This window comes from Acyrthosiphon pisum, chromosome A2, assembly GCF_005508785.2.
Source record: "Acyrthosiphon pisum isolate AL4f chromosome A2, pea_aphid_22Mar2018_4r6ur, whole genome shotgun sequence".
In the NCBI taxonomy this organism is placed as follows: Eukaryota; Metazoa; Arthropoda; class Insecta; order Hemiptera; family Aphididae; genus Acyrthosiphon; species Acyrthosiphon pisum.
In genome coordinates, this window is record NC_042495.1 from 42,576,076 (window position 1) to 42,591,490 (window position 15,415).

At 30.7% G+C, this 15,415-nt stretch overlaps 2 protein-coding genes across 3 annotated transcripts; both read right to left on the reverse strand.

Moving 5' to 3' along the window:
- Positions 1-3,172: 3,172 nt before the first annotated feature.
- On the reverse strand, positions 3,173-7,033 carry LOC115033044. The gene is made up of 2 exons (XM_029490410.1): positions 6,789-7,033; positions 3,173-4,194 (listed from the first exon to the last, which is right to left on the reverse strand). The coding sequence occupies exons 1-2, from the start codon at positions 6,891-6,893 to the stop codon at positions 3,808-3,810; spliced, it is 492 nt and encodes a 163-aa protein (XP_029346270.1). The 5' UTR covers positions 6,894-7,033; the 3' UTR covers positions 3,173-3,807.
- Positions 7,034-7,176: 143 nt separating this feature from the next.
- Positions 7,177-12,712, reverse strand: LOC100575903 (dynein regulatory complex protein 11-like). Of its 2 annotated transcripts, XR_003839591.1 has the most exons (8): positions 12,015-12,712; positions 9,878-10,030; positions 9,413-9,813; positions 9,164-9,328; positions 8,661-8,951; positions 8,351-8,574; positions 7,683-8,284; positions 7,177-7,295 (listed from the first exon to the last, which is right to left on the reverse strand). XR_003839591.1 is itself a non-coding variant. In XM_029490408.1 (7 exons), the coding sequence occupies exons 1-7, from the start codon at positions 12,167-12,169 to the stop codon at positions 7,928-7,930; spliced, it is 1,746 nt and encodes a 581-aa protein (XP_029346268.1). In that variant the 5' UTR covers positions 12,170-12,712; the 3' UTR covers positions 7,346-7,927. The 2 variants fall into 2 exon arrangements, 1 of the variants encoding a protein (XP_029346268.1); XM_029490408.1 differs by lacking the exon at positions 7,177-7,295 and having other exon boundaries at positions 7,346-8,284.
- Between the last annotated feature and the right edge of the window lie 2,703 nt (positions 12,713-15,415).

Here is a 15,415-nt window from a genome sequence, read left to right on the forward strand (position 1 = left end):
TATACAATTTAAATCGACAGAATGCGTACGCCAGGTAAAACGTGACTATTTTACAATGGTTTAACATTTTACAAATGTGTTTAGGCATACACTATACATACACTATACACACATTAGACGTTAGTAACGTTAGACGTTGGTAAAATAATTAATACTAAAAATAATGCTTATAACGGTCGAAGATGCGTATGAATAACCGTCTGTCTCTATATACAAACAACCTGTGAATATTATATAGGTGTATGATATGCCCCTTAACTGAACGCGGTTCCCTGGGGAAACGGTCGATGTGTTTCATCAAACCGAAAATTATGACTGATGAGCTCGCACAAAATCGTTCCTCTGAAATTTCATCACACTTGCATACGCATTCGCGGACAGCGACGCGAAAGCGGTTTGATCGAGGAGAATAATAATGGGCGACCACGGCGTTTTTCTTTAAGACGAACTAAAGGCGCCTTCGCAGCTCAGTGCTCACAGACCACAGCGAAACCCAAACCGTGATTCACTAATAAGTACCTATTCTAAATATGTGCTCAGTTAAACCACGTGGTTAACATTAATTTTCTTTTTATACCTTAAGAGTTAAGCTAGGTTTCCACTACATACGCGTTCACTTCAACCTATATATCGCTTATATACTGTGTAGTTTAGTTTCACGGTGAGTTGTAAATACCTCGTGTCGTCACCGCTCCACATTCATCTATGTATAGATATAATATTCACAGGTTTTTCGTACCTACTAGGACGCCTCTACGACCATTATTTACAAAGTGTCTTAATTGCACTTAACCCGATTTAAACCACGATAAAATAGTTTCGTGATCAATACGTCTATAATAACTCCAATAAAAAATATTTTTGATTTGTGCAGGAACGCAAGAACATATGCTATTTATTTTTTTATCATAATTCGTTTCATTAGTCGCTAGAGTACATTCCAAAGTTATTTTTTCTCAAAAATCATAATTATAAACGTACCTATAGTATAATATACTATTAAAATGTACCTACATAATCTATCAGGTTATATTATTATTATATACTTGTATTGTTGTGTAATTTTACATTTTCTATAAATGTTGACCGCGCTCAAGTGCTCAATCGAAACTTGAATTTAAATAAATTTACACACATTATTTAATACTACCTATTCATATATTATACATTGAATAAGGTACATTAAATAATACAAAATTTAAAGGTTTGCGATAAAATTATGTTCACGTATTTTTTTAGTAAAATGTTTAGTTGGTTTTATTCAGAAAATAATTATTGAGCACAGCGTGACGCCCAGAGGCATATAAAAGATATACACTATTGTGCCTTGTTATTGTTTTATTTTTATGTTATTTATGCTTCTGAAAGTTTTGGTTGCGTCCAACCCCCGCACTTATGATTTCGACTTAAAAAAGATCGATAGACGAAAACCGCGTACTTCATTGTAAGTATCTATATAGGAAACTATCACACCATATTTTTAATTTACAAACCTGTATAGAAGTATTATGAACGTTAAAAACTTTCACCAAGTTTACCTAAAAGTTTAGTTGAAACATTAAATTTTTTTTTAAAATTGTGATATTCTTATTTCTTGTCACCTAGAATGAACAAAAAAAATGTCTACAAAGAAGATTCAAATTCGTATACAATTATTGTGAAGAGTACCTACTTAACTAACGTTAATAGCTATAACAGTGTATGGCTACAACAATCTTAAAAAGTGTGCGGTTTTAATCTTCAAAATGTTGTGTCTTAACTTTTAACAAACCTTCTAAAAGTGTGCAGTTTTTGGATTTAACGGATAATTGGATGTATAGAACATTTTTTTTTTTATTATATTAAATGTTGTTACTTTAAGTCAACGATAAATAATTATAATAATACCAACAATAAAAAAAAATAAACGACATTACCGTGTACACTGATCGGTACCTACCAATATCTACCTATTTCATATCACAAATACTAGCTATGGTGTAGTTGGTATACCAATTGAAATACATTTATATTATATATTGTATAGGTACCTACATCTTAACAATAATAATAACGTTATAATACCAGTGACGTGGTACTTCGAGTATAACAAAATGGTCGGAGGTGGCGGGGGAGAGGTATCCTATATGTCGCGCTGTGGCCAGCGTGTGTGCGTGTACGCGCGCGCGACGCTCGAGCGGGACATAGTGCGCGAGCGGGGTCCATATTGAGCTTTCGCGCGAGTGTACGCTGGCGCGCGGGCCGCGGTGCGAACTTCGCGCCGATCAATGCGCTCCGGGCGCAAACTCACCCACCCTCACCGCCCAATCACACCCAATCCTGGCCAACCGTCGCGCCCCGAGCGGCCGTCGCGCGTCCAGCGCACGTCAGTCAGCCCCTTGGCAACCGCACGCCGCGCGGCGTTCATCGCTCACCCACACCCACACCAACACCGCGCTTTTCCGTCACACCGGCGTATACCCACCCGAGCCCTCTCACCCACCCGCTTCATATAGTCCACTCTGCCGCCTGCCACTCCCGCGCAACGGAAGTGAGTCGCGCGCCCGGCGGACCGCGTAATAAAATCTGCCGCCGCCGCCGAATTGGATTGGCGAAAAAAAAGTCGCGAGTCCGATTTTATTAAAACGAATACTTCGTTACCGCCGTCGCCGCCGCCATCAAGTTGCGTGGGGTGCGTGCGATTTTCGAGTCGGTTTTCTCGCTCTTGCTTTTTCCGCCACTAGCTGTCTTATCTATACCACCCCTATCGCAGTTTCGATGTATTATCGTCGAATTATCGGTATACTTACGTACCTATTTATTATAAGTAGATATATTGAGATATATATAGCGGCCGCCATATATATAGATAAAAAAATGTACGTATAATACCCCCACTCCACAAAATTATAGTTTTTATTTTTTTTTATCATTGGTTATTAACCGTAAACGTTTTTTCATAGAATAACTTGTTGTTGGTTTTTAATTTTTTTCTTTTAGAACATCGTTTTATATTATACAAAATATATATATCTCCTCGTAAATTTTGGTATTACACAACTGTAAATTCAGTTTTTTAAATTTTGAACGGAGTGATATTGATTTTAATGATGAAGTGCTATTTTTTTTCTCTTTTAGTATTTTTTAATTATTGTCGATAAAAAACTTTTTACTCTGTCAAAAAAGTTTACCCTTTTTATAATTTATAATTTAATATTTATGCCTCTATATTCAACTTAACGTATTAACATCAGATTTATTATTTATCACAATTCACAGTAAATCCCTTCTGTTCAAAAAGTAGTATGACAAATATGTAAGTAAATATAGGTGTCAGAAAAATATATTAGAAATGAAAACAAAAAAAAATAAATAAAATTACAAACAAAAAATAAAAATAAAAATTGTAACGTATGAGACTCATATCGTAAGTTAACAATATTTTGGCACTAACAGATTACCTAATTTGATATATATATTATATAGGTAATATATTATAATGTATAGTCTTTCATGAAGTTACTGCAGTAAAATGGAATACAATTTAAATTTGTTTCATTCGTATCGCTCATTTATCAGTGATCGATTAAACATATACAAATTAAAATTTTTTATTGGTCACTGATGAATGAAAAATTTGAATTATTTAAATAATTGTATTCTAACTTACTGCAGCGGTATGATTACTGTAGTTACCTTATGAAAGCCTATAACATTATATTATACTATACCTATACCAGCTATTATATTGCAAATTAATTCATTAGTTCTAAAATACTCACGATGTGAGTCGACTCATGAGATCTCATACATTACAAATATTTATTTTTATTTTTTGTTTGTTGTTTTATTTATTAATGCTAGTTTTGCTTCCATTTCTGATACTTTTCTTTTACCCATAGACACATATTTGTCATACCACTTTTTGTAAAGTTCAAACTGTTGAGGGTTCTGCTTCGGATATTTTAACATTACGGGTACAAACTCCACGGGATTCAATGGACATTGTCTGATTTTTAGCACCCGTTCAGTGGTCATTACTTCGGCCACAATGTCGGCTATCATCTGCTTTGAATATCCGGCCAACATTTTAGCCAAAGGTGTAATTGGAAATCTTCGGCTGACTATTGGGTAGCTCATTAGTAAGTCGTTGAGAAATAAAAATATAGTACAGTCATCAGGCACGGTGAACACTATGGTTTCAAATATTTTTGACTGAAAATATATTTATTTCAATTAAATTATTAGTAACAATATTTTTTGGCATAGACTTCTAATGATGCTATTTATTATTCTGTTATATTTACATTAAATTAATTCTTATTCAATGTTATTATTTCATTAGTTTATTTTAAATTTCATAAATCATATATTATAAAATAGCTGACAACAGCCATCTCATTATATTTATACTTTATTACTTTCTATTTGAATTCATAAATATTTTAATTTTTAACGGTTATTACTTATCAGTTATTACATTTAGTTAAAAATTGAATATGCCTAAACAGTTAAAAATAATATTTAATTTAATTTTTTTTATAGTTTTAGAGGAATTGAAATATAGCGTATTTTTAAAAATAAAATAAACAGAGACGTATTTGTTAATATTTAATAGTATTAATAATATGTACCTACATACAACTCGTTAATATAAAATTATGTTATTAATAATATAAATAATTACATTTAATTTTGAAACATTTTACTAGATCCGTATACGTGACATAATTAACCCCTTGCGAACGGCGAGCGCATAAACGAGAGAGCAGTGAATCATATTTATTTCGTATCATATTATAAACAAAAAAATTTAAAAAAAAAAAAACAAAAATCGTTTAATCATAATTATAATGGCCCAAGCTTTATAGGTCCGTGTAAATGCCGAGACAATGGATGTGATGGGATGTGGAGATTTTCCGTGTCATAGGTATGCGGTTAATGAATGGAATAATTATATGGTATACGCTCTATACTCTATAGTGTAACGAGCACGTTAGGTTTTACAGGTTCCTCTGTATTATGAGCATTTTTTTTCCATTCTCCATCCCTCACGTCCGCCCGCCGCCGTCACCGTTCGGTACCTATATAATATCGTAAGTAAAAATCTCTGGACTTGGCACACCGCACACACGCACTGTGTTATTATTGTTCTTTTTAATTTTTTATACACTCGCGCACACACACACACACACAAATGTGTACTATACATGTGTATAATAATCGATAAAAAGCAAGACAACATAAAACATTGTCCTAGATGCTTGTCGCGATTCGACTGAGAACAGCCTCGTGGTTTGGTTCAAGTGAAATATCGATGGGCGGGCCTAATACGGTATATAAGAAAAACTCACCTGAACCATGAATATCTGAGGATATCTCAAAACTGCTGTATCTATTTGGGATGATATCCCATCTTGTTCTTTTCCTTTAATATTTAATAGTAGTTTTGAATATTTCGTAATAGTTTGTATTATACTTTAAAATACATTTAAATCTTTATAGTCATAGGTACATAGGTTTAATAGATTATAATTTATATTATTATAGTACCTTTAATTTAAATATATTATGTGCATCAAAATTTTGAATCAAATCAAAAATATAAAAAAAGGACACAACGTCAAATATTTATTAATAAATCCAAAAATAAATAGTCGTTGAAAATATTTTATATTTTGTTTGTTTTATATATTATATTAAGTACCTACAAATAATATTAATTTTTTAATAAACTCAATTTTTTTCTATACATAATGTTAACTATAATGTTATGTATATTATGTAACTAATAGCCAGAGCAGCCAAAATTTAAATTTAAAAAAAGTGCCAACGTAATAAAGCTATAATGTATGTGTAATGTGTGCATGGTGTAATGCGTAGGTATAAGCAATAAGTGTATGACTTTATATAAAAACAGACACAAAACTTCAAAGCCCCATAAACATACTTTAATTATTGTTATTGAAAATTATTTTTCTAACTTTTTATTTTTTTTTAATATTCTAATAGTATGTAGGTATACATATATAAATGTCTCTAGTGATTGTTATTAATTCATTATTATAGTTTATCTTTCTCCTGTATTAATAAATAACTTAATTTAAGATGACTTTATTAATTATTATCTAAATCAGAGGTTCCCAAACGTTTTATTGTACGACCCATTTTGAGAATTTTTTAAAACTTGGCGACCCACAATACATTGAATGACCTTTTTTTTTTTTTTAGGTATTTAGGTACTTACTAACACTAATTTGTTTCAGATAAATCGCTTTCTTTTCAATAGGTTTAACTATTAATCTGTTTGATACGGTGCTGTAAACTCGTAATCGTCAATCTCGCAGATAACGATTAACGAAAAACTGTATTTGAACTTTGAACATCAACGAAAAATATGTATTATATCAAATTATAGCGCGACCCACCAAAAATATAATCGCGACCCACTTTTGGGTCGCGACCCACAGTTTGGGAATCTCTGATCTAAATCACTATAGGTTCATACGCACGTCCTAAATATTTTAACAGACAAACCATAATTAATTTTCCGTGAAAGTTGAACATTATTATTAACTTCAGTCTTACATTATGTAAAAGTTATTAAAAATTAATAATTTTTTTTTTCATTCTTATGATAAATATTTTACTAATTAATTATGTAATATGCCTAGTTATGGTTTTCGTATGTTATATTTTTAAATAAAATAAATTATTTACTTCATGAATCATATAATAATAATGCTATTAAATAAACATTACCAAACTTAATGTATATTTTATATGTTAGTATAGTATTAAATACATACTAATTTTGTTTTGGCAGTCAACCAAGGGCTTGTTGCTTTTCCTATAACTATTATACGATCAGATTTGCTGAATGATTTCAAAAGCTTTATCATCAACTTTGCCATCAAATTTGGATTATATACTTTTAAATCTTTTGGAATTTTCTTATAAAATGGAACATCAGCTAAATCCACTTCGATCACAACTGGTTGATATGTTGTAGCAAACTATAAAGATGTACATGATTTTGTCTGTATTTAAAAAGACGGAGGTATCACGTAATATTATACCTGAATAATACTTTTGACTAATTTATTTATTTTTGAAAGTTCTGGATAATTTTCTGACACATTCTTAAGTGTTAATTCGACCTTTAATGATCCAGTTTCTGTACATATTGCATTTATTAACATTGATTTTCCAGACTTTTTTGGACCAGCTATCAATAGTGATCGACTGAATTCAATATTTTTTAATGTACGAAGCTCCTCAAAAATCAAACCAATAACACAAAACTCTTTGATAATCTATACAAATATGAATTAATATATAATTAGACTTAATTAAATTCGTTTTTTATTATTATTAATATTAGGTATACCTATTAGTATGATGATCATAGTATGATCAAATAATTGAAATTGAATGATTATAAATAAATATCTATTGTATTTACTATTTATAGGTACTTAATTGTTAAGCTATAAATTATACTATAATTTTTTTTTTATTTTAAATACAAGCCCTCTACTGCATTGGTCATTGGCCACTATTAGTGTGTTACATGGTATATAATAATATGATTGTGTAACTAATAAAGCTCTTTAATTAATAATGATAAAAAAAAGTATATAAGTAACAAAAAAATATATATAATTTCTGGAGAGAAATCCAGTCAAGTTAAGTTAACTTACTTGACGTATATCACCTAAGCAATATGGTGGATCAGAATAATATGGTTTTTCTCTTAATACACTAGCGCTGAATGATACTTCTCCTTGAAAATCTATAAATCTAGAGGTTACTGACTTTTTAATTAAATTGTTTTTAACCAACTCTTCAAAGATTTCATTTGGATCTGGTGTTAATATTTTTTTTTTTCGACCTTTTTTTATTTTTTTGCTTTTTATTTTTGGTTTTTTATATTTCTTTTCTGTAATCAGTTTATATAGTGCATATTAAAAACTAACATTTTAAATGTATAAAATATTTTAATAACGATTTTACTCAAATCCTGGGCATATGCCATTTTTAGAATATTTAATTCTTCCTTAATGGTTTCATCAACTATAGTTCTAAGTTCCACTTGAGCCTTTGAATAAATTTCAGATTTTATTAGATCTTCCCTAGGTTCATTTTCGATTCCACTATCTAACGCCCAATTACTATCATATTCATTAAACGTTTCTTTAAACCATTCCGTTAACTCACTTGATTCCAAAACAATGCCCACAATTTTAATTGCTGCTAATAACCTTTCCTTAAGTTTTGCGGTTTCAACATTTTTTGCTTTTTCCTACGTATATAATAAATTTATTGTATAAATATACTCTACGGATCGATTTTTTTCTAAACACATTACAATTTTATTTTTTTCTGCCAGTTGTTTGATTAGAACATTTCTCTCTTTTGCTGGTTTATTTTCAAATTCTATAATTAACATTGCAAGTATTTCAGCCATTTTTATAGTCATCCACCTTCCTGTTTGAATAATAGCTGAACCTCCAAGTGGTAATCGTTGTTTTAATGCTGACTTATAATGTACATTCGGTATATTTAACTGTTTTAAGATAGCTGGCGATAAAACTAGATACAATTTAAAACATATTATGAACCATATACTATAATATTATACCATTGTATAAGTTATATTGGAATAATATTGTCTTTACCTATCGGGGGTAATCCAATAATTTTATCATCATCGTCAGAGAACATGATAGGTTTTGAATTCGGCCAAGACGGTAAATGATGACACATTTCAAAATATGTCCACACGTATGCCCTAAGCTCATCTTCGATTTCTTCTATTATTTCATATTTGTTGCGTTGGATAAAATTGTCTTCCAATTTACTTATAATTTTACGATACTCTATATCTGCTTCAGTTTGTTGTATTCGAATTGTATCCTCTAGTTCACGATTAATATCGAAATTCAGTTTTTCACTAGTCATAAACATACCTATTATAAACATTTTACATAAATTTTATTATTTTAATAATATATAAACTCTACAATATGTAAACTACACAATTTATTATTTCATAAATATAGTTTTAGTTCGAATAATATGATACTTTAATTACTTTTCAAAAGTAGATATGAGTAAAATCAAACTTCAAAATAAATTAAGTTACATTTTTATAATTGATAAACGTTAATTATAAATTTACCAAGTTGAATGTGTCGTTTTAGTTTCCTAGCATTAACTATTGTCATTATTCGATAATGTCTCCAAAATCGTTGAATCTTAACTGCCGCTTCCTGGCCTTTCTCTTTGCTAGGCTGTTTATACTTCCCGGAAATTATATTGCTTCTAGTTATTCTAGCAAATATTACTAAATTAAACAAAAACTATAAATAGATTAAAAAATATTCAATAATATTAGTTTCTATAACATAAATATTTTAAACGCATATACATTCATTGACAGCCACACGATCTCTTACTGCTCTGATATGTTTTTGAATGAGTTTTATAGACAATTCTCTTGAATTATCTGCACTTGTAATTTTTTCAAATGTAATTACAGGTTGTGTATCAAAAACGAATTTATCTACATCGAAATAGGATTCGGATGATTCATGACTGATCAATTGACTAGTGCTAGACCGCTTTACATCGTCTATTTCAATACTTTCGTTTTTTATTTCGCTTAATAAGTTATTGTTTTTTTCTATTAAAATACGGTTATTTATTTCATCTATCTTATTGTCCATATCGTTTAAAAATGATAGTCTCTCATTTCGGAAACATCGAGGTATACTTAATTCAAACTGGTCATAGGTTATTTTCATATTATTCAATTCTTCAATTATTGGTCTGTATACATCCGCATAAACATTTAAAAATGTATAAAATAATAATGTATTTTAATCAAACATACGTGTATATTGAGAAGTCTTCACCAATAAGAATTTGTTTGAGTTCAAGTATACGTCCAAAAGTGCACATTAATAATTTTTTTATAAAAATCCGTAACTGTGGTTGTATAATGTTGTTATGGCATGCCGTTAGTTCGTTACTAGTCACCATATATCTTAAAACATTTAAGGGGAAATTAATTGAATGCATGTTTTTTTTTATATAAGTACTTATATCCAAATAAATATTATATCGTGATAATTGATAACACTATACATTATTGACAAATTCTATAGGTATAGTATATATACGATACCTACTATAATAGGGGTACCTTAGTATTAGTGTACCATAGTTCACGGGCAATTTGGCGTAAGTGTGCCTATATCTTTAGGAAATAATTTAACCTAGATGGGCAACCACAAGTCGCGGATTGGATTTAGGCATTTAGCATTTAGTATATTCTTAAAAGTAATTTTAACTATTGACTCTTTAAATTTTTCTGTTATCTCTGAAAACAATCTTTGAGATTTTCCTCAAATTCAATTAAATATTTTTTTAGTATACAACCTATACACACACATAAATAAATAAATTTGGTTTTAAGATATAGTTTTCTTTAATCGAAGCCATAAAAACGTGACGATTTTATGCATGCTTTTACCTGATCTGCCCGAGTAACCGCAATGGCAACCATTATAAACTAAAAAAAGTTTCAACTTCTACCCTGAATCTCAAAATCTTTGTTTGAGAACCTCATTGACATGTGAATTTCGGAAAATCCTTTCTTATTCCACAGATGCATCTATAGATCATTAGAGTAACCAGTGAACCACTATTCCAAATTTCAAGCTCATTTTGCTGATCCCGTTAAATTATACCCGTTAAAAATACCAACTCTATAATTATTATTCTAAATTTATGTTAAATTCGTCATTTAATACCCAACGTAGTGATGTTCAAAACTTCCCGTGACAAATTCTAGGGGATATACCTTATCTTATCTCCATAGATATTATAAACAAAAAAAAAAAAATATTATAAATTTATTATTATTATTATTTATATTATTTCTATGAAAAATTCTCAAATTTTCAATAAAAAAAATAATAAAGGACACTTAGGGCCCGTATTACAATAGTTGAGCTCCGGTTAAACCACCGAATTCGGCCGGTAAAATCAGTGGTTCAAGTGTAACCGAGGTTTAAACTATGATTGTAAAACGGGCCCTAATTGATATAAAATATAACCTATAGAATCCTTGGTATAGTGTTGCTTACTGATGGAAAAAACATTTAAATATCGGTTAAGTAGTTCCAGAGATTACCCCGAACCAACAAACCATTGTTCCTCTTTATAATATATATTAGTATAGATTATTATAATGAATACAGTTTTTTTTATGAAAATAAGTTGATTTGTAACAAACTTAACACATAATGTGTTACTATCAAAAAAAATAAAAATAATTTTAACAATAATAATAGGTAGGTACCAATAATTATTAATAAAAACTTTACAGTGGTAAAAAAAATATTTGCGTACTATAAATGATGAATAAAATTTTATTATTACTGTCAAAATGTATTATCGATGCTACATAATATTATAATGACTATATAATATTTATATTTTATGTTCATAATTTTAAATTATAAATTCACACTCAACTGACATGTTCGTATTATAGTAATTTTTTTACTCGGCTACCGTTTAATCAATTTGTTATTAGCACATTGGGTGGGTATTCGCGTGTGTTATCGTATACTACATATCGGACATCGGTATTATAAAATTCGTCGGTTATACATACATATTATATTATTAAACGGTTGTCATAATAATATGATAATATAATAATAGTAAATAATAATTGTATACGCGATTACGAGATGGCCAAACGACTGTCGGAGTTTCAGAGATTGAGACGACGATCTAAAATTTGAATAACGTTTGCGGCACTATATTATAAATAGGTAGGTGTAGGTACACATCACACGCGAAATATTAATTATTCGATCTACCTGTTGGCGGGGAGGCAGATCGGTCGCCGGTACAACGGTTACCTATTGCTGTACAATGTAATATTATCAAGACACAAGAGCACGTCGAAATAATAATAATAATAATATGCACAATATAATATTATCATAATATACCTAACGTACAGCCTTGCTGCCGTGGCGCGCACCAGGTTTCTGTCGGTGTTCGGGGCGTCTCGCACAAACGCCCGATCGTCCCTCTCGATCTGCCGCAACCGCCCGACGGCTTCCTTCCACGCGGATCCGGTACTACAGCGGTGGTTGACGATCATACCAGGTGCGGCGGTGTCGCCAAGACAATCGAAATCGTGGCGGACGACGAAGGGAGTACGTACCTATATAGGTTATGGTTAATCTTATTACAACCCTATTATGTGCAGTGCGACGAGGACGACCGAGACAGTAGACCGAGGCGAAAGACGGCGATTAAATAATAATAATAATAATAATAGTGGATAGTAAAACGAGCCGTATCTACGCGACCAATCGTGCGAACACAACACCTCCTACTCCGGCCGAGTGGCGATCGAAATATAATACATTATATTTTTATATTAGATATTATTATAATATTGTGTGTGTAGTGACTATAGTAATGGTAATAACAATAATGCGCACAGCGGCGGCGACGTTGCCTTGGCAACGAAGATTCGACCACGATGACGTCGTCGTCGGCCGCGCGAAAAGCTCACCACCCGACGAGGTGAAACCAGTTGTGCGGCAGCTCCCACTCCGGGATGGTTGCACGCGCGCCACCGACCAATACGCGGCCGACAGGACGGACGACTGTGTCCGTTTTACGTGTGTGTAATACGAAATCACAATAAATAATAATGTATGTACAGGTCGTGTGCGCGTGCATAATATTATTATTATTATTATTATTATTATTATTATTATTATTATAAACAGTATGGCTGCGGCCGATCCGGTTGTCAACCGGTACATCGATCTCTGCGGTCAGGTGGAGGCTCGCTGACGCCCCCGCCGTTCTTGGGTATTGGTATACGCATTTAGACGTATTCCGCATGTCGAATAGAGAATATTTAAAAACTTCATTTAATTATATAACTATTGCACATGGTTTTCTTTCCGTATTTAAATTAAAAATCATTAAACCCGTGACTATAGACCACGGATAGTACTATAATCCTGATATTTGATATTAATATTATATTTTGATATTCAAATACATATTCACAATTTTTACGTCCGATTGCTATTTTTTTTATTGCCGTCTGTTCCTCATAAATTAATATTTGTAACAGTAAAATTAATTCTATAAATGTAAAAATAATGAAATATCAAAAACAAATTCATCAATAAAAGCCACAACTGGTGAAAAAGGGGTTCGAGTGTTTATATACCTACCTATATAAACAGATTAAATCACCAACCACGCTCACCGCCTTTTTACTTCAAAAACGCAGTTATTTAAAATTTGATATTTGGATTTTTGAAATATACTTTGAGCCCATATTCCAAACTCTTGAGATTTTTCGTACAGCACAAGGACTTCTATTGTAATGAGAACTCCCTTTTCTACTGTAAATTATTTAAAGGATAATTTTTTTGGAAATTTTGACGTTTTAAAATCAAAATGTTGCATACGAGTAGTTTTGAACTTTGTGTTGGTACCTACTAAGGATAAAAAGTCCATGAAAATGGGTTTAGATGATATGGGGGAGATGATGAAATGAAACTTGTAGGAACTAATATTAATGTAGGTACTGACTGTGAATAGGTTGTGGTATAAATAGCCAAAAATTAGTTAAAATATTTTGAAAATGATGATATAAGTACCTATAAATGTGGACATTTTAAGTCACTACAACAAATTATTAAAATAATAACTATATTATTCTTATGAATAACTAAAATCTTTTCGATTATCTATCTCCTTTATGCAAAGCTTGTGTTGGAGATAGAGAGTTATATGTTAGAAAAACCATATTATCTGCCATAAAAATACTATTATATATACGCGCTTGTAAATAATATATTATCGTTTCTAAATAAATATTCTATATTATTTATTATTAATTATTATATAACAACATAACATAATATATTATAATTCGCGAATTCGATAAAATAACAATTAAAATGTTTTTATAGAATTAGGTATAAAAAATATTATTAATTAATTACTATTGCAACTTCATTAACATGGAATTTATTATTTGTTCAAAGGGTTCTCCTATGTTGGTAGATAACTAAAGTCACGATTTCATAATAAATGTATGAATCTTAAGCTTAAAAATTATTTTAATACGTTTTTCGTGCAGATTCATAATTAGATAAATTATTATTTTATTAGCTAGTACAATGAGAATACAATTAATGTAAAACGTATTTGAGAAAACATTAAGAATTATATCATGGTTTCGAGGTGATGTGACGACCTAAGCATTAAAAATAGGTACAATTAAATTGATTCGTTCGATAAGATGAAATCGTATTTTACAGCTAGAGCTCCCGTGAAAAATAAAATTCCAAACAAAGTATGAACCGAGATATACGAACGATATTGTGAGTAGTTTAACACAATATAGGTATATCACATCCATACAATACAATACATACATTCACATATTTTATCCATACAATTATATAATATATTATATTCCCGTACGTGTATATTCTGTATACATATATACATAAATATGAAGTTGAAGTATAGGTACTATATGCACCTACTGTATATATATGTGGTGAATTTACGGCGGCAAGTAGAGTGAAAATATCTTTAAAACAATAATTTCACGCGCGCGACTACCACTACCTATATATATATAGCCAACACGCACTGGTTTGACGCCGCAGGGTACACCACCCGAGTTAATGCAAATTCGCCGTTTTCCATTCGAACAACGGCGGTAGTGGTGAATGCCGTTTTGAAATATTTCTCCGCCGTCGTTGCAGCAGATGTCGTAGTTCCCATGCTCGCGGGCCCGTAATCTACAGTATAGCAGCACGTTACGAAAAACTTCAGTCGGCATTTTCTTAAAAAATACATCGTATCGGCTAGCTAATGCTTTTGCTCGGTTCGCGTCTAATTCATTGTTTGAAAACAGTTGAACGCAATTATTTCCCAAATCATAACTCATCAGTCATCAGCACTGTATAAAAATATTAAATAATATGTTACCTATATTAGGATTTAAGACTTTTATTCGAAATTCAAAAAGTCTAATTTTAATTAGCTCAAGTTGTGCACTACGCTAACGCAATTTATTATTGTCTGTGTTACCATCAAAACTTGCATTAACATTATAATACATTAATTATCAGAGAAAGTTTAAGTGGTTACGTTAACGCTTAAGGCCTATCTAAATGCGATGTATAAAATAAAAATAAATTACTCATACAAAGCTTGTTAACAATGAAAGATACAATACTTATTTAATGATTTTACTTTTTTGTGTAAATGGTATAGTATAACGTATTATGTATGACACCTACCAACAAAACAATAAAGCATAAACACAAGTTATATATTATACTTATACTTGAGA